The sequence below is a fragment of the Pristiophorus japonicus genome, chromosome 8 (genome assembly GCF_044704955.1).
Source record: "Pristiophorus japonicus isolate sPriJap1 chromosome 8, sPriJap1.hap1, whole genome shotgun sequence".
NCBI classification, from domain to species: domain Eukaryota; kingdom Metazoa; phylum Chordata; class Chondrichthyes; family Pristiophoridae; genus Pristiophorus; species Pristiophorus japonicus.
The window spans coordinates 21128943-21151846 of record NC_091984.1 but is presented as its reverse complement, the minus strand read 5'-3'; the positions used below and the strand labels follow the sequence as shown (position 1 = coordinate 21151846).

At 44.4% G+C, this 22904-nt stretch overlaps 1 protein-coding gene across 1 annotated transcript in view; it reads left to right on the top strand.

Moving 5' to 3' along the window:
- LOC139268024 (uncharacterized) overlaps window positions 1-22904 on the top strand; it is a 336746-nt gene that overhangs the window by 75235 nt on the left and 238607 nt on the right. The window contains exon 3 of the mRNA XM_070886000.1: window positions 3242-3289. Coding sequence (XP_070742101.1) covers window positions 3242-3289 — 48 coding nt within the window. The remainder of the gene's footprint in view (window positions 1-3241; window positions 3290-22904) is intronic.

Genomic DNA, 22904 nt, shown 5'->3' with positions numbered 1-22904 from the left:
TCTCTTGGATGTGACTGTTGTTTGAAAAGTGCCATAGCTGTGGAGCTTTGCACTTTAACCCTTCGATTGCTCTGTGTCTTCTACAGCTTTGCCTGACATCGGTGGTGGGGAAAATGCTGGAATCAATTATTAAAGATGTAATAGAAGCACATTTGGAAAGCAGTGACAGGATCGGTTCGAGTCAGCATGGATTTATGAAAGGGAAATCATGCTTGACAAATCTTCTAGAATTTTTTGAGGATGTAACTAGTAGAGTGGATAAGGGAGAACCAGTGGATGTGGTGTATTTGGACTTTCAAAAGGCTTTTGACAAGGTCCCACACAAAAGATTAGTGTTCAAAATTAAGGCACATGGGATTGGGGGTAGTGTATTGATGTGGATAGAGAACTGGTTGGTAGATAGGAAGCAGAGAATGGGAATCAACGGGTCCTTTTCAGAATGGCAGGCAGTGACTAGTGGGGTATCGCGAGGTTCAGTGCTGGAACCCCAGCTTTTTACAATATATATTAATGATTTGGACAAAAGAATTGAGTGTAATATCTCCAAGTTTGCAGATGACACTAAGCTGGATGGCAGTGTGAGCTGTGAGGAGGATGCTAAGAGGTTGCAGGGTGACTTGGACAGGTTAGGTGAGTGGGTAAATGCATGACAGATACAGTATAATGTGGATATGTGAGGTTATCCGCTTTGGTGGCAAAAACAGGAAGGCAGATTATTATCTGAATGGTGACAGATTAGTAAAAGGGGAGGTGCAACAAGACCTGGGTGTCATGGTACATCAGTCATTGAAAGTAGGCATAAAGGTACAGCAGGCAGCAAAGAAAGCAAATGGCATGTTGGCCTTCATAGCAAGAGGATTTGCGTATAGGAACAGGGAGGTCTTGCTGCAGTTGTACAGGGCCTTGGTGAGACTACACCTTGAGTATTGTGTGCCGTTTTGGTCTCCTAATCTGAGGAAGGACATTCTTGCCATTTGAGGGAGTGCAGCCAAGGTTCACCAGACTGATTCCCGGGATGGCAGGACTGACATATGAAGAAAGACTGGATCGACTAGGCTTGTATTCACTGGAATTTAGAAGAATGAGAGGGGTACTCATAGAAGCATGTAAAATTCTGATGGGATTGAACAGGTTAGATTCAGGAAGAATGTTCCGATGTTGGGGAAGTCCAGAACCAAGGGTCACAGTCTAAGGATAAGGGGTAAGCCATCTAGGACTGAGATGAGGAGAAACTTTTTCACCCAGAGAATTGTGAACCTATGGAATTCTCTACCACAAAAAGTTGTTCAGTCCAGTTCGTTGGCTATATACAAAAGGGAGTTAGATGTGGCCCTTACGGCGAAAGGGATCAGGGGGTATGGAGAGAAGGCAGGAGTAGGGTACTGAAGTTTCATGATCAGCCATGATCATATTGAATGGGGTTCAGGCTCGAGGAGCTGAATGGCCTGCTCCTGCACCTATTTTCTATGTTTCAAAAACACGTCCGTTTTTATGTTATCTGCAGCAGTGGTGTTTCTTGGGCGTCCGTCACCTTGCAGTACCTCAGCCAAGGGGCCATCCTTCACATGTCAATCTGGCCAGTTAATACCAGGAGGCTATTCAACCTTCTGCTGCATCACGGCCAAGCCCAATCCTGACCACCTGATATCCACACGCATGTACTTCCAGCTAGGCTGCTCTCCTGAGAAGGAACCCTCAGCAACTTTCCCCCCTCCCTTATTTTTAGCACCGAGGCCCCTGGAAGATCAGCTATCTAAGTGACAAATTTGACAAAAGGTTTCGATAGGGTGGTGACCGAGAAGCTATTTCCTCTGGTGTGGGAATTCAGAACAAGGAGGCACTATCTTAAAATCAGAGCCAGGCCGTTCAAGAGCGAAATCAGGAAACACCTGGGGTCGAAATTCAGCTTTCCGTTAAGGCCTGTTACCGTCAGAACGCGGTGGCCACGCTGCGGTGCCAATTGGCCGCCGGTTTGTAGTTGAATAGCCGCCTCTCGCAAAATTCTCCCCGGTGGTTTTTCCGGCGACCCCCACTTCCGCCCCGCTGCTGCCGAACCTTCCTAAGTGATTCATCAAAGCGCACACCGCCGGTGTCCCGCCCCGCAAGCAAAATTCACCTTGGAAAATCTTCCGTCTGGCGCTCGGTGCCCCCGACAGTTTTTTCTGTCGGTGCAGAGTGTTTGCAGTGTGTGTAAAATGGCGGTGCAGCCTCCATTAAAGGGGAGGGCGCACTGCGGCAACTGGCGACTTTTTTTTTTTTGTCGGCCGGCTACCAGGTTGGCCCGACAATTACGGCCCCGGGTTCAGCCGGGGCCGACAACGGGCAGCTTGGCACACCCCCCCCACCACACACCCCGGCCAAAACCTTCCCTGGTGACCCTGTGGACCTAACTTTAAAAGCTGCAGAGCTCGCAGCGGCTCTCCCTTTTTAACTGAAGGGAAGAGGCGTTGACCCGCCAGCGCGGTGATGTCACCAGCCCAGCGCCGATGACTGACGGCGGCAGAGAGTCCGTCCCACCTCCACTTCCACCCCCCACTATGACCACCCGCTCGGGGGGGGGGGAAAAAAATGACAGAGCTGAATTTCGCAAGATGGGCTGCCGCAACGCAAGAAAAATGGTAGGTGCAACCCGTTTCTGGCGGGGGTGAATTTTGGCCCCTGTATTTCTCACAAAGGATAGTGGAAATGCGGAACACTCTCTCCCAAAAAGCTGTGGATGCTGGTGGTCCATTGGAGCATTCAAGGCTGAGATCAATAGAATTTGGTTAGGTAAGGCTATAAAGGGATATGGATCAAAGGCGGGTAAGTGGAGCTGAGGTACAGGTGAACCGCAATTGAGTGGCGGAGCAGACTAGAGGGCCCTGCGCCTGTTCCTGTGTAAGTGGAGATTGAAGCTGGAATCTCCCTACCGTGTTCACTGCCTTAACCAGGGGACCAAAGTCAGAGGTGCAACAGTCATTTTCTCTGATGTCAAATATGTTGATAGAATTAAAGAAAACATGGAAAACCGCAGAACATGTCTAAATTCGGGGAGCCTCGTTCAAACTTAAAAGAAACATAAGCTTGTCAGAATTCAACTTTTAGTGCAGAAATTCCACTGCTATTCCCGAGGGTTAAATCAGATCTTTAGACTGTTGTTCCAATAATCACAATGTCGATTAATATTATCACAACCGCACACGGATTTCCTTTTCCATTTTCCCATGAATAGATCTAACTGAGTTATTTTTTTTTTCCACAGGGCTCCGGGAATGAAGACAGGCCAAGTTGCAAAGTGTGCACAGCTGAGGTAAGGTTCTGGCTGCTGGACATGGTGGGGGTGGGTTGTTGGGTTGAAGAGGGACAGGGGAATTCAATACAGCTAGATGTATTTACTTTTCCTATGAAAGATTTTTTCAGGCAAAAACAAATAATTGTATTAAAAGCTATAAAAAATAAATATTGCCAATGATACTTAAGAACCAGTAGTAAAAAGTGTCTAGAACTCATTATCCTAGGGGACCACTTGCAATTAAAGTGATGTAATGGGCTTTTGAGTCATATCAGCATTTGCGAGATGTGAGTGCTGTCTGCCATTGCATTAAAATTGACATTGTGTCTAACATTTAAATAATGTGCACTCCAGTGTGAGCTTTACTGTGCCATATCTACATATGAATGCATCTAAGTGCTGGCGTGATTCCTTTTCAACAATATGAGATACGTACTATTTAGCAATAGAGAAACATCAATATTCCTCATTATCTGTAGTCAGTATAATGAGTGATTTCATCCAATATAATGTTGAAATTTTAATTGCCTTTAAAATGCAGCACTTTTTTGTGATCTAAGGAAGGGGCTCGAACTTACAAATGCCTTGATGAACAGTTTAACCGATTAGTTTCATTCCGGCTTGTAGCAGAAATATAGGAATGCAGCTGGTTTTAAATTGGTCTATGAACATAACGCAATGTTATATTATTCATTAAATTGACGCAATTGTTGTACCGCAACAAGTTACCTTTTGTAAGTACAGGAGCTATATATAAATTAATCAAATATTGATATTGATGGTAATAACATCTAACATTCAAGGTTATTTTCAATCTAATATTTGGTTACAGAAGTGATTGGATGTGTTTTTATTCTGTTTGGTTTCACGCAGTACATGCTATTTTAAGTATTTTCTGGCAGGCTCCAATATCAGTAATGTGGACTCCATTTATTGCTATCTCCTTCCTTGTTCCAGTATTTTTCAATCAATCACAATTCATTTTATCTAATAAAAACACTTCTGATTGTCAGTTCTTATCTAGTGTCACTCTATTTGTACAAAATGTTCTACATATATTCACCTTATCGAACCTTCATTCGGCTGCCCTAACGGTTCAGCGGGGCAATGCACTACACGATGTGAGCAGGAGCCATACAGCTCAGGACAGTGACAGATTTGTTCCTTTTCCCCCCCTGTGCTGAATTGGCGACTTCATCAGCAGCGATGGTGCTGAGAGCACGACAATTGCCCCTTATATTATTTGAAGGCAGGGGAGGGAGGAAGTTAACTATGATTACTCATCCTATAAGAGCATAACAAATAGGAGCAGGAGTCGGCCATATGGCCCCTCGAGCCTGTTCCGCCATTTAATACGATCATGGACTCAGGTCCACTTCCCTGCCCGTTCCCCATAACCCCTTAATCCCTTATCGGTTAAGAAGCTGTCTATCTCTGTTTTAAATTTATTCAATGTCCCGGCTTCCACAGCTCTCTGAGGCAGTGAATTCCACAGGTTTACAACCCTCTTAGAGAAGAAATTCCTCCTCATCTCAGTTTTAAATGGGCGGCCCCTTATCAGCATTCAATGATCCTTGCTAGAAATACATTTAGATAAGAACCTAATCGGTCACAGCTATGATGAGCTCCGACCTCCACCCTGCACCCCCCCACCCCCCGCCCCCGCCCAAAGTCAGGTAACCCATCAAATTAAAATGGAGATGGCCACTTGGGGGCGGTACAGAAGCTTGCAGTGTGGCTTGAATAACCACCGTTGAAAAAGGAGGGGGAGAAATTGGGTGTGGAGACAGTGGAACAGATCCAGCACTATTAGGGCAATGTTCTGATCGGTCCCTACATTGGCAGTCTAATCAAAAACCCCATCAAGTTGCAGTAACACAGTGTGAAAAGTGACTTATTGATTTGATGTTTTTTTTATTACTGTACTGCATGTTGAAAGTTTCTCTGAGGAGAACTATCTCATATTGGAGTGAACCCCAGTTAGTTGTCACTTCATATTCAGTCACTTTGGTGGCTGTCAATCTGAAAGCAACCACGGTAAGAATCCATTGGACTTCCATTAGCTATTGTAAAACTAGGACAGTTAACTAGGAACACAAATGACCTTACAATCAACTTGTAAAATATTAATGGTTTATGACAAGTATCCACAAATCTTCAAATTGTCCATCATAAACATCGGAACATGAATTGCTGAAAATATATCCTAAAAAAAGCGTCTAATGCTCCCCTGCTGATGAATGACATTCAGAGTTAATGGCTGTCATCCCAATGCTTGTACACAAACATGAATGACAAGAAAAGAATGATATATAGAACCATACAGCAAAAAGATATCCATTGAAAAGTGGTACTGAAGATTAAATTGCTTCTTGATTTTTATTTCAGGGGAGATAAAGAAAATAAAGTAGTATTCCTTAAAGTAGGAATCACCAGGCGGTGGGAAAAGATAGTTCATGATCATAGATTCACAATCATAATCATAGATAGCGGGCAGGCGGGGCCTGTAATTTTGTCTTTAAAAAGAAAGACTTGGATTTATATAACGCCTTTCACAAACACCGGACTTCTCAAAGCGCTTTACATCCAATGACGTACTTTTGGAGTGTAGTCATTGTTGCAATGTGGGAAACGCGGCAGCACAAGCAAGCTCTCACAAACAGCTGTTATGTTGATTGAGGAATAAATATTGGCCAGGACACCGGGGATAAATCCCCTACTCTTCTTCGAAAAAGTGCCATGGGATCTTTTACATCCACTTGAGAGAGCAGATGGGGCCTCGGTTTAACATCTCATCTGAAAGATGACACCTCCAACAATGTAGTGCTCCCACAGCACTGCACTGGAGTGTCAGCCTAGATTTTTGTGCTCAAGAGCCTGGAGTGGGAATTGAACCCACAACCATCTGATACCGAGGCGACACATTTGGGAATGAAAGTTGGCAGAGGTGTAAAATGGGCTGCTGATTTGCTATCGCCTGTTTTGAACTATCATGAGAAGTCAAAACTAACCCCAAGGGCTCTGAATGGCTTGTGTTTGATAGGCCAAATGGACATTCCTTCCTCCACATTGTATTGTGTTCTTATGTCTTATGATCTGATAACAGTGAAGGATGGTAACCCAAAGTGGCAAAGCCCAAGAGCAGTAGTGAGACACAAAACTGTGCCAAAAAACTACTCAACTCAGATATTTGAAGAAAAAAATACCGTGAAGAAAAACTTCAACAGCAAAATAGGAGAGTGGGTATACAACAACAACTTGCATTTATATAGCTCCTGTGATGTAGTAAAAGATCTTAAGGTGCTTCACAGGAGCGTTAACAAACAAATATTTGACACTGAGCCACACAATAGGTCAGGTGACCAAAAACTTGGTCAAAGAGGTAGGTTTTACGAGCATCTTAAAGGAGAGAGGGGTAGAGAATCAAAGATGTTTATTGAGAGCGTAAGGCCTTGGCAGCTGAAGCCATGGCCGCCCATGGTGCAGCGATAACAATCAAGGATGCGCAGAATTGGAGGAATGTAGCGATCTCGGAAGGTTGGAGGAGGTTGCAGAGATAGGGAGGGGCGATGCCATGGAGAGATTTGAAAACAATGATGAGAATCTTAAAATTGAGGCATTGGCAGACACATCCTGGGTCAGCGAGCACAGGGGTGATGGGTGAACAGGATTTAATCAGGACACCACTCAAAATAACAGCTAGCTGATGTTTGTTACAAAGCTGCATCACAGTTTTAGAGGTCTCCATTACTGGATGAGCCATACAGTTAAGTGGGAGTGTATAACTAGGCTGGATCCCAATCTTGAGGTTTGCTGTGACTCCCATGGTTGAAGTGCCTGCCAACGCTCCATGTCCAGGCATCTGAAGATTCAGCACTTGGTTGAGGTATAAGAGGGCTGCAACATGATCACCTACTGTCAGGAAAGGAGGGGAGAAAATAGGAAGGGTGGGGTGCAGGGAATGCTGAACAAGCACTCACTATTAGATTCTCCTCACGCCTTGAAACCGTATCTCAGTGTGAGCCAGCACCTTTAAGAGATGAAGGGCAAAGATTGGAAAAGAAAAAGATGTCTCAAAACCATTTCTTCTCAAATATGTTTGGTTGATGACAGACGGAAAAATGGTTTGTCCATTTGTGTGTGGTTACACTAGGCCTCTTTGGGTTCAGGACTTGGCACAGTTCTAATCACCAGCAGACACAGCAACAGTGCTATAATGAATGCCATGTATAATAGTCTGATCGAGGCGAGCTGGAATGCAGTGGTATTCTTTATCAGTTTCCTTCCCAAGAGACACATTATTGGAAAACAAACTTTCGCACCTTGTAAAAATAAGTGCCTGATGTTCCGAGACTATATGAAACCAGTGAAAATACAGTTTGCAATAAGATTTAGACATTTCACTTAGCTTTTTAGCTGAACTCTCCCCAATATAGATTATTCTCCAGAAACACGGACCTTTTTTTTTTTACTTGTTATTGGAAAAAGGCAATAACCAAAAAGTTCACGCAGAAAGAATTACTTTCTGAACAGGGGACCTGCCTGGAGTTCCATTACTGTGAACACCTGGGGTATGAAGTTCCAATGGCAGCATCAGAACTGATACAGAGCGAGACTTCTCCCCACCTCCTGGGCAGCTGAGTCGACCGTGCCACGAATCGCAAGGTTGGCCAGTTTACGCAGGCAGAGGTATGCAGGCTGTGCAAACATAGTCTGCGGTGCCTCAGGCTCACCCGAGAAGCAGGGGGGATGCAGAATCGAACCCATCCCATCAGTTCTGCCATCATATTGATCAGTGGGCGTGGCTAGAGTCTGCCTTTCTGATGCCATCCTCTCTCCTGGTGGCAGCTCATGTCACCTTTGTAGGCATCTCCTCAGAAGCCTTCTCATGTAGGTGTCGGGATACAGGACCAGGCTGCCCATGCACTTGCCTGATGACGTGTCCTCCCATGGCTCCAAACCCTCTGCAGCGAGGACCACTTTGGTCCCAAGAGACTAATTATACCACAGCACAGCCAAGCACCACTGGCGTCTTGGTACCTTGGGTATCATCTTGGCGCAGTATCAGGATAGGTTTTAGAACAGCATGGAGAGGCACCAGAGTTGGTTAAAAGAAGCAATCACTGTAAATATATGTGCATGTAAAATCACTTGTGATATGAAGTTTGAAGAATGTCTGTTCTTTGTCTTTTGTGTTTGAGGGGACATTTTGGAGGTCACTTTACTATAGGACACTGCATTCCTTCTATACCTTCTTACTGAACCTCAACCTCAGACCCGAGACACCATCGAGGGAGCAGTGCAGTCTCTAGACTCTAGTGGAAGGGTACCTCCTATTGGTGTAGTCTTATCCTGCTTGCCTCTCTAGTTTCCTTTCCCTTCTGCTCCTGTCCTGCCTCCAGTACAAGGACACATATGTGGGAATGTCTATATTGAGTCCCATGTTAAGGGTTCTGTGACAGAAGAGTGCGGCAAAAACGTTTTCCTGGTGACGACTGCTGAAAGGCAGCTTGCAGACTTCCTTTCTAGTTGCACAGCCAAGAACAGATCTTGCTAAGAGCTTTCAATCAAAGGCTCTGAACTCAACCACTCCCTGGTTTGACAAGCCACGCCAGTAACGTATCCCTCTTTACTACAAGCTTTAATTAAGTCAGGCGTGTGACACTAGTGTAAATGACACAACTTGTGGGACAGCAGTTTTTGCCATTATCCTGTCATTTCCAAATTGCACCACTTTGAGGGACAGACACATCTTCAGCCAGCAGCCAATTCTATCAGAATTTAGTGTGTATTTTAGAACGGGTGTGACTCTAGTATATCTGATTTACATCCTAAATTCCAGACCCCTATGCAAGAACTACACCACTGTTGCACTAAAACTAAATCTCAGAATTTTAGGCCACATGAATTCACAATCCACATTCCTTCATTTAACTCAATTGTGAATGAATTAGAATCAGAGATAAATTGCAAAGTTTAAGGTAGCTAACCATTACTTTAATCCATTTCTTTTGAAAGACTGAAATGGGGACTAGCTCAGTGGCTCGTTCAGACCAGGAAACCCAGGTTCAGGGTCTGAGTGAACTGATCTCAGCTGGGCAGCACTTTGTTCTCAGAATGTGGGCGAGGCTGGGCAGGCTGCATTTATTGCTTACCCCTGCTTGCCGTAAGAAGGTGGTGGTGGGCCTTCTTGAACTTGCGCATTCCTGAGGATGAGGGTGCTCCACAGTGCTGTCGGGCAGGGAGTTCCAGGCAATTGGCCTCGTGACAATGAAGCAGCAGCGATATAAGTCCAAGTCTGAATGGTGTGTGACTTGAAAGGGAACTTGGAGTTGATGTTGTCCCCATGATATTGCTACACTTGTCCTTTGCTTACGACAGTTGACTTCAGTGCCTCTGGGTTAGAAAGGGGAAAAGCAACCAGACAGGACACTGGGCTTGGGCAGTGGTACAAAGCGATCGCGAATTTGCAGCCGGATTTACACCCTGCCCTATTTTTCTTGTCTTGCCAATTCGCCCATGCCTGTTTTGCACGAGTTCCTCATCATGATTCTTATCCCGTGACTCCTGCTGGCAGTGCATGTCTGTGGACATTGAGTGAGGGTGGCACTGGGCTCAGTTGTGTTGCCAGTCATGGTTGTCGACACTCACTATCTACAGTCACACATGAATAATAGCTACTTGAGTGAGATGTGCCTGTTGCCAGTGCAATCATACCCCAGCGAGGAATCCGTGGCTTCAGGAGAGGTCAAAACTGTCAGAAAATAGAGGAAGAAAAATATATTTCTTTCGTTATTTTCATTGAAAGAACAAAATGTTGTAAATATAACACTGTTGCTGCATTAAGCACATTGATACATAGAGGATGAAAAGAAACAAAATATATGAATTAACCTAATGAATATTGTGTAAATATTGTTTTGTGTCCATGCACAATCAAATTCGGTACAAATTTTAATTTGTGAGATTCTGTTTATATCCTTTGCTTTTCATATTGGATACCAAACATATCCCAGATTAATGCCAACCCATAATGCATGCGCTGTAATTGACTAAAAGGGCAAAGTTCTCCTTTCCATAAAATCAATTTCCATAATATTAGTTACGTTAATTGTCAACACAGATGGATAACTAACAATGTATTTGCTGCAAAACAATATCATTAGTTCCCAAAACCGAGCTTTAATTAATTAGGTTTCACTTATACTGTCATCAGATGTATTCTGCATTTTAAAAGAGAATATCCTTTGTGGTTAGATGCATAGAGCACTCCAGTGAATACAGCCTACGTTTAATGCTCTTGCCATTTAATTCTGGTGGTATTTTGGGAACCTCTTACTGCGAGGTCACAAATGCAGGGCATTATGTACGAGTTATACTAATTTGTTAGGGCAATGAATACATTAATTTCATTAGCAAATGGCCTTAAAGCAATAATTACCAGTGTGGGTGTGTCAGAAGAGATCATGTTAAATTGTGGCTGTTAATTATTAAGATTTTATATGGAGATACCCAGCTTTGACATCCTACCTGAACATCAGCATTCAAACTCAGCTGTGTGCTTGTTTTTAAACCCAGCTCCATTTCCTCTCCTTTTGGCATCGCTGTGTATCAAATGAAGATGGTTGGCATCAAGAATTTAAAGGGAAATCAAAATAAAGACTCTTAACAGAACTATATATTTTAGAGGACAATTAACTCATTAGCTACTGCGAGACAGACTGGCTGTATAATTTCTTGCTGCATTACTTCAGATGAAGACAAATGAGTTTGTGTAAACACGCAGTACCTGTAAGTGCTTACAATTCCTGACAGTTATTGGCTTTTGGAACAGATGCATTGATATGTATCTACAGTAAAAGCAATCCACATATCAGCTATCAGCTAGTTCTTGGCAATGTCCTTGTATGTGCCAATTGCTGCCACATACCAAGATTCTTTTCCTTATCCAGCAACAAACATACGAACAATGACAGACAGGAAAGGACCCACTGGTCCATCCGGTCTGTCCCGCACAACTGCAATTCCACGTGCATCACGATGTATGCACTCCCCATCCCATCGGAAACCATGTAGGTAACCGTTTAGCTTTAATTACCTACACAAGCCAATCTGTAAGTAATCATTGTACGGGACAGGCTTCCACTCCAGCAGCATTCCCTTCAGTGTAATATGCTGGTACAGTTTTAAGCAATTATGGTGTGAGACTTCTTATTGAATATCACAGACTCTTTGGAAGTGCTAGAATGTGTCTTAGTAATAATATAGACAGAGGCTACAGTCTCTGTTTGTGTACCAGAAATAAGGGTTCTGGATGCAGGAGTCAAACACTTGCAGGTTTATGAGGGGTTAAATGAATGCATATACTCACAGCCAACACTGAGATTGCAAGTGATGCTTGCCTTAAATAATGGAGCGACATTTGCAATTTTCCAATCCAAAGGCACAATATCCAAATCTACAGAACTTTGTAAAATGCTGACCAATGCACCTGCAGTTTACTTTGAACACCCTGGGGTGGAAACCATCAGATCCTGGAGATTTGCTATCTTAAGTCCCATTATTTTCTCCATTACCATATTTCTACTTGCATAACATCAAAGTTCCTTCCCTTGAATTAATTTTGGTTCTTTTATACAGCTGCTATTTTGTCCTCTTCCTCTACTGTGAAAACAGGAATAAAATATTCATGTAACAAGTTTGCTATTTCCTTATTATTCATCATATTACACTGAAGTGAATGTTGCTGGAGGGATCTACAAGAAACACAACCAGCCTAAATATAAACAAATCAGGAAAAGGGAGCATAGGAAATAATAAAGTAAGGGAGGACATTGATGACAAGGTAATAAGTAGAGTTATAGAACAGGAGTCTAAAAAGGTGCTTAAACATAAAGTGAGATGAATTCCTATTAAAAATGAATTAAACTGTCTGTACAGCAATGCACACAAGATGTGATAAAATAGGGGAGCTGGAGGCAATCATGCGTTGCGAGGAACCAGACATAGTAGGGATTATTGAGACATGGCTATAGATAACTCAGGACTGGGAATTGAATATTGCAGGGTACAGCATATTTAGAAAAGATAGAGGGGGACAAGGGGAGGTGGAGTAGCTGTACTTATTAGATATAACATAATGACAATAGAAAAAGTGATGCAGCTATCAGCAGGACAAAAATAGAATGCATATGGATAGAAATAAATAATAACAAAGGACCAATTGCATAACTAGAGGCATCACTATAAGATAGTCTCCAAGAAATCCAATAGGGAATTCAGAAGCAACATATTTACCCAAAAGAGTGGTGAGAATACAGAACTTGCTACCACAAGGAGTGGCTGAAGTGAATAGTGTAGATGCATTTAAGGGGAGGCTAGACAAGTATATGAGGGAAAAGGGAATAGAGTGTTATGCTGATAGATTTAGATGAGGAAAGATGGGAGGAGGTTCGAGTAGACTGGTTGGGCTTAATGGCCTGTTTCTGTGTTGTATATCCTATGTAATCCGATGTAATTATAGTATCATCTACATCTGTCTTTAATGGGCCCACATTCACATTTATCACTCTCTTTCTCGTAATATATTTATAAAAAAAATGTTACTGTTAGATTTGATAGCTCTTGCAAATTTCTGTTCATATTCCCTTTTTGTATCCCTGTGTTTTTATAGCTCCCTCAGTCTGCTGGATTTCTACTTTTCCTTTCATTTGTGTAGGCCTTTTCTTACACTGCCTATTTGTAGACCAGTGTTGCTTAACTGTACAGCTGGAGCCTTTGTCTTTTGGGGTATGTGCTGGTTTTGTATTGTACCAAAAAACTTCTTTGCTTCCCACTTCTTGCCTGTAGATTTACCGATTAACAGCTCAGCCCAATTTACTGTGGTATATTTGTTTCTCATCCCTTTGAAGTTTGCCTCACTTAAATTTAAAATCTTGGTTATGGACTCTCCCTCTCAAATTCAATCATATGGTCACTATTCACAAGATGTTCCCTTACAATCAGATTGTTAACTAAATCTAGTATGGCCCATTCCCTTGTCAGTTCCACAACATACTCTTCCAGAAAACTGTCCCAAATCCATCATAGACATTCATTGCCTTTACTACTTGATCTATTCTACTTTTCCCAGTTTACGTGAAAATTAAAACCTCACATTATAACCACGTTGTTCCTGCTACATGCTTCCCTGATCTCGATATTTATTCATCCTACTGTCCTGCTGGTCTGTAGAATCTTGCATCTTTTACTGTTCCTTAGTTGGAACCATCGGCCTAGAAATTCCCTACCATAGCGGCCCCAATTAGCACTGGAATCGTGGCTAAAAATGGCGGCCGCTACTCTAGCGCCCTTCTTTGGCATGGAACCCACTGCCCGCTGTCATGTATGTATGCTTGGTTACTGGCCACCAGGTGGCGCCACTATTGGAGGTCATTGTGTGCGGCCCAGGTATAAAAGGCAAGCCATCATGTAATGTAATCACTTTGGGCCCTAATAAAGCAGAGCCAGGTTTGTACCTATGTTACTTTACAGTATTCAGTCAATCGAGTTAGTACATACTTAACATTTGGCGACAAGGTAACTTAAGAACCTTCGTATGCAAAAATGAGCACAATTGGAATTCTGGAGAGATTCATAGAGGGAGAGGACTGGGCAGATTTTGTAGCTCGTCTGGACCAGTACTTCGCGGCCAACAAAATGGAGGAAACTACTGAGGCAGTTAGGCACATGGTTTGCGGTCCGAAAATCTATGGACTCATAAAGTATCTCCTCTCGCCCTAAAGTCCAACAGACAAGGACTATGAAACATTGTGTGCTCAGGGTCGTGACCATCTCAAACCAGAAGAAGGCATCATCATCTCAAGATATCGATTCTACAAGCACGTTCGTTCTGAGGGCCAGGATGTGTCAGAATTCGTTGCCGACCTAAGATGTCTAGCTGGACCATTTAAGTTCAAAAACATGCTGCAGGACTCCTTTGTAATCGGCATCAACCACGAGGTGATCCTGCGTAAGCTACTGGTGGCGGAGAGGCTGGATTTGAGCAAGGACATCACGATTGCCCAGGCATGCATGACGGCGGACAAAAACTTAAAGCAGATATCATCGAAAAATCGGAACTCGGCAAGAACTGTAAACAAGATTGTATCATCGTTTGGCAGAGCTGCATATGTCAGGGCCTACTCGACTGTGTATGCGAAACCTGTGGCTGCCCAAAATCTGCCAACGGTGAATGAATCCGATTTCAGTGTGTTGACGTTGTGGGGGCAATCATCGGCCTCATCAGTGTCAGTTCAAATAGTATATTTGTAAAGGCAGTTCGAGACTGGGGCATCTCCAGCGCATGTGTCCGTAACTGAGCAAGCGTGCTGCGACACACCACGTGGAGGATGATGACTGGTAGAGCGCGGATCCAGATATGCAATCCGGGATACCAGAGGAGGAAGTGTATGGACTGTATTCATTTCGAACAAAGAGCTAACCGATAATGATTAGTGTGAAACTTAACGGTGTGCCGGTACTGATGGAATTGGACACAGATGCGAGTCAATCAATAATGAGCCAGAGGTCATGCGACAAGCTGTGGGATACTAAGGCTGTGAGGCCTAAGCTGAGTCCAGTCAATGCCAAGTTGTGTACGTACACTAAAGAACTCATAACAGTGATTGATGGTGCAGTTCATGATTTACCGTTATGGATTGTTCCAGGCAATGTTCTAACGCTGTTTGGTAGGAATTGGCTAGAAAAAATCAAATGGAATTGGAACGATATCAAAGCGTTGTCATCGGAGGATGATACTCCATGTGCTCAAGTGCTGATCAAGTTCCCCCTCGCTGTTTGAACCAGGCATCAGCAATTTCACAGGAGCCAAGGTGCAGATCCACGTGGACTCGGATGCAAGATCCGTCCATCATAAAGCTCGGGCGGTTCCGTACATGATGAGGGAGAAGGTCGAAATTGAACTGGACAGACTCCAGCGTGAAGGGGTCATATCACCGGTCAAATTTAACGAATGGGCCAGCCCCATTGTTCCTGTGATGACACTGTCAGGAATTGTGGAGCCTACAAGGCTACGATCAACCGAGTTTCGAAACAGGATCAATACCCGTTACCAAAGGCTGATGACCCGTTTGCAACGCTAGCTGGGGGGAAGTCATTCACTAAACTGGATCTGACGTCTGCCTACATGACACAGGAGCTGCATCAACACTCATAAAGGACTGTTTATCTACAACAGGTGCCCTTTTGGAATTCGCTCAGCTGCAGCTATATTTCAGAGGAACAAGGAGACTCTACTGAAGTCCGTCCCTAGAACCGCCGTGTTCCAAGATGACATCCTGGTCACAGGTTGTGACACTGCCGAACATCTGAACAACCTGGAAGAGGTTCTACATTGTCTGGACAAAGTGGGACTCAGACTGAAACTTTCGAAGTGTGTCTTCATGGCACCGGAAGTCGAATTCCTGGCGAGGAAAATTGCTGCTGACGGCATCAGGTCTACGGACTCGAAAACTAAGGCCATCAAAAATGCACCCAAGCCTCAGAATGTGGCAGAGCTGCGTCCGTTCCTTGGTCTACTCAACTACTTCGGTCGTTTCCTACCTAGATTGAGCACTTCATTAGAGCCACTGCACATGCTGCTAAGAAAAGGCAACAACTGGGTTTGGGGTGTGTCTCAAGATAGAGCTTTTGAGAAAGCTACTAATCTGCTTTGCTCTAACAAGCTGCTGGTACATTATGATCCATGTAAGCATCTAGTATTGGCCTGTGATGCTTCGTCATATGGAGTTGGTTGCGTGCTCCAACAAGCTAATGAGTCCGGTAAACTACAACCTGTTGCATATGCTTCTAAAGGTTTGTCAAAGGCGGAAAGAGCCTGGCAGAAAAAGAAGCATCAGCCTGTGTGTATGGGGTTAAAAAGATGCATCAGTACCTGTTTGGTCTTCGATTTGAACTGGCAACAGATCACAAGCCACTCATTTCCTTGTTTTCGGAAAACAAGTGTGTAAATACCAATGTTTTGTCCCACATCCAGAGGTGGGCGCTGACATTATCTGCCTATGATTATGTCATTCGCCATAGACCTGGCATCGAGAATTGTGCTGATGCACTGAGCCGGGGGAGTTGGAGATGCCACAACCTGCAGACCTACTGTTAGTTATAGATGCTTTTGAAAGTGAAGGAACCCCTGTCACAGTCCAACAAGTTACGACCTGGACCAGCCAGGACCCGATATTATCGGTTGTGAAACATTGTGTCCTTAGTGGTGATTGGTCTGCCATACCTAAGCAAATGGGTGATGAGACCAAACCTTACAACCATCGCAAAGATGAACTATCCATTCAGTCAGATTGTTTACTGTGGGGTAATCATGTTGTTATGCCTAAGAAAGGCAGAGAGAAATTTGTACATGATCTACATAGCATTCATCCTAGCATTGTTATGATGAAAGCCATTGCCAGGTCTCATGTAAGGTGGCCTGGAATTGACTCTGATCTGGAATCATGTGTGCATCAGCATGCAGCTAAGTAAAGTACCAGCGGAATCTCCGCTGAGTCTTTGGTCATGGCCATCTGAACAATGGCCGAGGATACACATCGATTTTGCCGGGCCCTTTCCTAGGAAAGATGTTTTTTGTTGTGGTGGATGCATATTCCAAGTGGATAGAGTGTATAATCATGTCATCCAGTACATCCACAGCTACCATTGAGAGCCTTCGTGTCATGTTTGCCACTCATGGTCTGCCCGACATCGTTGTAAGTGACAACAGACCCTGCTTCAATAGTCTGGAGTTTCAAGAGTTCATGAAGCTCAATGGTATCAAACATGTGAGGTCAGTACCATTCAAACCCGCATCTAATGGTCAAGCAGAGCGTGCTGTCCAAACCATCAAGCAGAGTATGAAACATGTAACTGAAGGTTCACTGCAGACTCTCTTGTCATGCATATTGCTTAGTTACAGGACAAGACCCCACAGGCTTACCGGGGTCCCTCCTGCTGAACTATTGATGAAGAGAGGTCTCAAGACCAAGCTCTCTCTCGTCCACCCTGACTTGAACTTTCATGTTGAATACAGACGTCAAAGTGAGCAGTGGTATCATGACGCGCTGCTGTGTCAGGCGACATTTCTGTTAACGATCCTGTGTATGTACTAAATTATGGTCAAGATCCCAAGTGGATTGCCGGTACTGTTACGGCCAAGGTGTTTATCGTCAAGCTCAAGAATGGGCAAACATCAGGAAACATGTTGATCAGATAAAGCTGCGGCACACGGATGAACCGGAACAGTCTGAGGAAGACACAATCGGTGACCAACCAACCTAACCTCAGTCATCAGAGAACTCCGTTATCATCAATGAATCTGGACTTTCAATGCCTGACATGGGCAATTATCACTCCCATCAGATTGGCTACCCAACCCCAAGTCATAACAGACTCAGAATGCTCGCCAAAGGCTGGAGTTGAACTGAGACGATCAACTCGGGAGCGGAAAGCCCCCGGACCGTCTCAATTTGTAAAAAGATTGTTACATGACAATATCCCCCTTTAAGATATTGGTATGTATGCTTGGGGTTACTAGCCACCAGGTGACGCCTCTGTCGGAGGTCATTGGCCTGTACGCACGTGTGTGCAGCCCAGGTATAAAAGACAAGCTATTTTGTAATAAAGCAGAGCCAGGTTTGTACCTGTTAGTTTACAGTATTCAGTATATCGAGTTATTACATACATAACACCCGCCGTTTTGGTGAGGGCCTTCGCCCTGCCGTTAGCAGTGCTGGCCCTGGAGATGTAAATGAAAAGAGCGGGATGTCTGCAGTTGTGCGAACTTCAACCTCAGGACTGAGTTTAGCACTGAGTTTAAGCTCACTCTGAAAAGCAAGCGTGCAGCAGACTGACAGAGAAGCTGCCAGCACTTCTTAAAGGGACACACACATCTTTCAGGTAAGTTTGCATTTAACCTTTTGGACTGGATTTTTAAATATTTTATTGAAGTACTGGCCTGCTGCAATAGATGTTCAAAGTTTTAAAAAAATGTGCAGGGAGTGTTGCTGGAAGCTGCAAGGCCAGGAATAGTAAAGGAAGGCCTCTGAGAAGACAGAAAACGCTGGAAACACTCAGCAGGTCAGGTTGGATCCATGGAGAGAGAAACAGAGTTCATGTTTCAGGTGGAGATGCTGCCTGACCTGCTGAGTATTTCCAGCATTTTATGCTTTTATTTCAGATTGACAGCACCCACTTGCAGAGGGAAGAGGAAGACAGAGGAGGAGGAAGCAGAAGGAAGGATGAAACCCAGACAATCCCATTCAGGTCGGGATATCTGGGATGGAATGATCCACCAGGGAACACAACCCCAATTCCCTTTTCAACATTTGTCCCACACCTTACCGTCCCTCTGTTACTGACCATCACAGCGTCCTCTTGGCCACGGTGCTGAAATAAAAGCCACCACAAAGCAAACTCTCCAATCCAACTTTATACATCTATCCATCCAATATGACATCAAGAAATCAACTCATCGCTCTTACGCATTCTCTTAGTGACTGTCCTGTGTGTGCCTTTGCCTATCCTAGTGATGTCACGCAGTGCTCCCCCAATGGCTGCAACATGGCTGGTGGAAGGCTGCTGACTTTCACTGGGGACATTGCAAATGGACACGCAGGTCTACTGCGAGGACCTGAATGACTGGGGAGTGTCAAATCGAGTGACGGTGTTTTTTTCCCTTCTTCTTCTTCTTCTTCTCCTCTCCTCTCCCTCTTCTTGGCCAACCACTGGCTGGGCAGGCTGCATTTCTTGGGTGTATGAAATGAGGACGGGTTGAGTTGTGGTGAGGGGAGGGCGGGAAAGCAAGAGGTGCATAGGAGGAGGAGGATAACGTATAAGGATACCAGCATCTTGTATTCTGTCAGCCCTGCCGCTGGCCAAGGGCTCAGCCATGCTGCTGCCAATAATGGCCTGCATTGTCTCCTCCAAGGGGGTGAGGTGAAGCTAGGAATGGGAGGTGTGCCTCATGTTTGGTATAGATTGTTGGTAGGTGAGTGATTGGCGGGGGCAGGGGAAGTCATGCATTGAGCAGTGTGTGAGGCGAGTGGTGCAGTTAGTAGGAGATGACTTTTGAAGATGCATTCACTGACCTTTGCCAATGGTCTGAGGTCCTGAAGCTTCTTTGGGCACTGGAGCAAGGTCATGGGGCGAAACTGCAGGCAGTGATGGACTCTGATATGGTTTCACATTCTTCTTTCAGGCCCTGTGGGCAGAAGAACTCTCTTGCAGTGTTGAACTCCTGCACAAAGCTGGAATGCTGCATGCGAGACCCTGGGTGCCTCTTCCCTGGCTTGCTGTTTGGTATAGATTGTTGGTAGTTTTTTTTTTAAGCTGCGAAAGGGAATTAAGTTTTGAGTGCTGAAGACTCCCATTTGGGAATTCTTTTCAATGTAAATTTTTTTCAGAAGGCAGTTGAGCTGTGAGGTCTAAAAACTGCCTATTCTTACATGATTTTTTTTTCACTTTAGAAGGCAGATGTCCTTTAACACAAGAACACAAGAAATTGGAGCAGGAGTAGGCCATTTGGCCACTCGAGCCTGCTCCGCCATTTAATAAGATCATGGCTGATCTGATCATGGACTCAGTTCCACTTCCCTGCCCGTTCCCCGTAACTCTTTATTCCCTTATCGCTCAACAATCTGTCGATCTCCGCCTTAAATATATTCAATGACCCAGCCTCCACAGCTCTCTGGGGCAGAGAATTCCACAGATTTACAACCCTCTGAGAAAAAAATTTCTCCTCATTAAAGTTTTAAATGGGCGGCCCCTTATTCTGAGACTATGTCCCCTAGTTTTAGGTTCCCCTATGAGTGGAAATATACTCTCTGCATCCACCTTGTCGAGCCCTCTCATTATCTTATATGTTTCGATAAGATCTCCTCTCATTCTTCTGAACTCCAATGAGTATAGTCCCAATCTACTCAACCTATCTTCATAAGTCAACCCCTTCATCTTCGGAATCAACCTAGTGAACCTTCTCTGAACAGCCTCCAATGCAAGTATATCCTTCCTTAAATACGGAGACCAAAACTGTACGCAGTACTCCAGGTGTGGCCTCACCAATACCCTGGACAGTTGTAGCAGGGCTTCTCTCTGCTTTTATACTCTATCCCCCTTGCAATAAAGGCCAACATTCCATTTGCCTTTCTGATTACTTGCTGTACCTGCATACTAACTGTTTGTGTTTCATGCACAAGGACCCCCAGGTCCCTCTGTACTGCAGCACTTAGCAATTTTTCTCTATTTAAATTATAATTTTCTTTTCTAGTATTTCTGCCAAAGTGGATAACCTCACACTTTCCCACATTATACTCCAGCTGCCAAATTTTTGCCCATTCACTGAGCCTGCCTATATCCCTTTGCAGATTTTTTTGTATCCTGCTCACAATTTTCTTTCCCACCCATCTTTCTATCATCAGCATTAAGAGACCGAACTGCTTTCTGAAATGACAGACTTGCTTTAACGGGGGGGCTGTCCTTGCTGCAACGACACTACAGTCACGCTACATTGGGGCCTCATGCCAGGATGAAAGTCACCAGAACAGCTTTGCACTGAAAGTTTAGAGCTGGGCTAATGTTAATTAGCTACCAGCACCAATTTACCAGTCCTGCCAGCCGCCACCATTTTCGGTGGCCATTAACACGGCCCATCATCATCATCATCATAGGCAATCCCTCGAACGAGGATGACTTGCTTCCACACCAAAAGGGATGAGTTCACAGATGTTTCAATGAAGGACCCGATGTTCCAGTCCTGAACTCCAATCGAAGGGGTGGAAGATGCCTGTGCGTGGATATTTTTTAATGTGTGGTGGCTGTTGCACATCAGCCACCACAAGGGCTTGACAGAGCTAGGTCTTGGTCCAGTGTCAAGGGTAAACCAGGATGCCTGGAGATCAGCTCTGCTGAACAGACCTAGTGCACACACATATTGCAGTGTGGGCTGACCTGTGCTGCCCCTGGGCCCTCGCCTCTTCTGGCCCCATTACACTGTGGCACCAGCAGGCTTTTACCACTATCGAATTTTTAGCCTGATCACCCTGACTGAAATTTTTTCTCTCGATTTGATTCCTTTTATCAACCTTGCTGCTGCCCCCACTCCCTTCCCCGTTTTCCCTGTCCTTTTCTATTGATCCTATAACCTGGAATATCGCTCCCAATCATACCCAGCTTGTAGCCCAGCCAGGTCCCTGTAATGGCTGATACCTTGTATCATTTAAGCTGAATTTGTGCTTCTCACTCATTTGTTTCTCATGCATTCATGTACATAACTGTTTGTCCCCACCCTGCCCGTACGCCCTGATGGTGTATTTCTCATACTTGTTGACCTATCACACTCTTGGCTGCTGATGTATACTGCTATACAGGCAATTTTAATATGCTTTTATTTGTCATCGCTCCTGCTTTATTTTTCACTGATATTTTATTATTACTGTCTATAACCTTTTCTGTTGTCAGTGTATTTATGTCGTCTTTATCTCCTTTTGTTCCATTACTCTTATCCCCTCTTTTTCTTATGTCGAGATTGTTACTTTTCCACCCGGCCTCTACCCTCCGGCCATATTAGGCTATTAACATAAACACTACCCTGCCATACAAGCCAGCTAGCATGGTGGTCAGGAAAGGAAATCGGGTGTTACACCAGCAGTGGGAGTGGTGTAAAGGGAGCGGGAGGTGGGTCTTGTGAACAAATTAAGATCAAAAAGGAGGTAGAGGAGCAACTAGAGAACTACGTACATTTAGGGCTAGGCCAGATAGAAGCCTGGGGTGGGGGAAGGGAGTTTTGGCTTGGTGGGCAAGGGGGCGTGACGGGGGGTGGGGGGAGGAGAAGCAACAGAGGCAACTGAATGGATGGTTCTCAGTTTTAATGACAAAGAAATCCATGGGCTCCTTGCACCTTGCACATGTTGTTGGAGGCAAAGATGGAGGGGGCAGGGGAAACCGGGTTTAAGGAAATGGTTGGTAGTGTAGAAAATAAGCCTGGGGTTATCTTTGCTCTCCAGGATGGTCCTGGCCATTTGGACAGGGGAGAGTCAGACCCTGATGTGGTCCATCCTGATCTGGTGATGGATGACTAAACTAGTTGTGCACCAGATACGTTCAACTCAGCACCCTTTGCACTGAAGGGAGCGAAAATGGGGCACATACCAGGGGGGAGCGAGTATGGGTTTTACTGAGGAAAAGACCACTAAAAATGGGGTGAGGGAGTGACTGAGCACATCAATAGCTGCAGAAAGATTGTGATGAAGGGAGAGCCAAAGCCTAGACAGTTAGTAGCTTGAAGTGCAGTTGTAACTGACTTGGGGAAGAGTTTGTTCCAGGGGCGGACACAAGAGGAAGCGATATTATAGCATTGTATGGCAAGAGTATCTATTTTCTCTGTTAATGAGGCATTCATAACCATACAACGTTATGATTTGTGTCATATCATATTATGTAATGATATCATGAATGAGTTATAGCATATAAAAAACGCATCAAGTGTTAGATGTTCAGTATCTTCTATATATCAGTGTTTTTAAAGGAGGGACTGCTGTATGAGACACTGAATAAGGTTTCTACTATAACTTATTCCCACAGTTCTGTTACT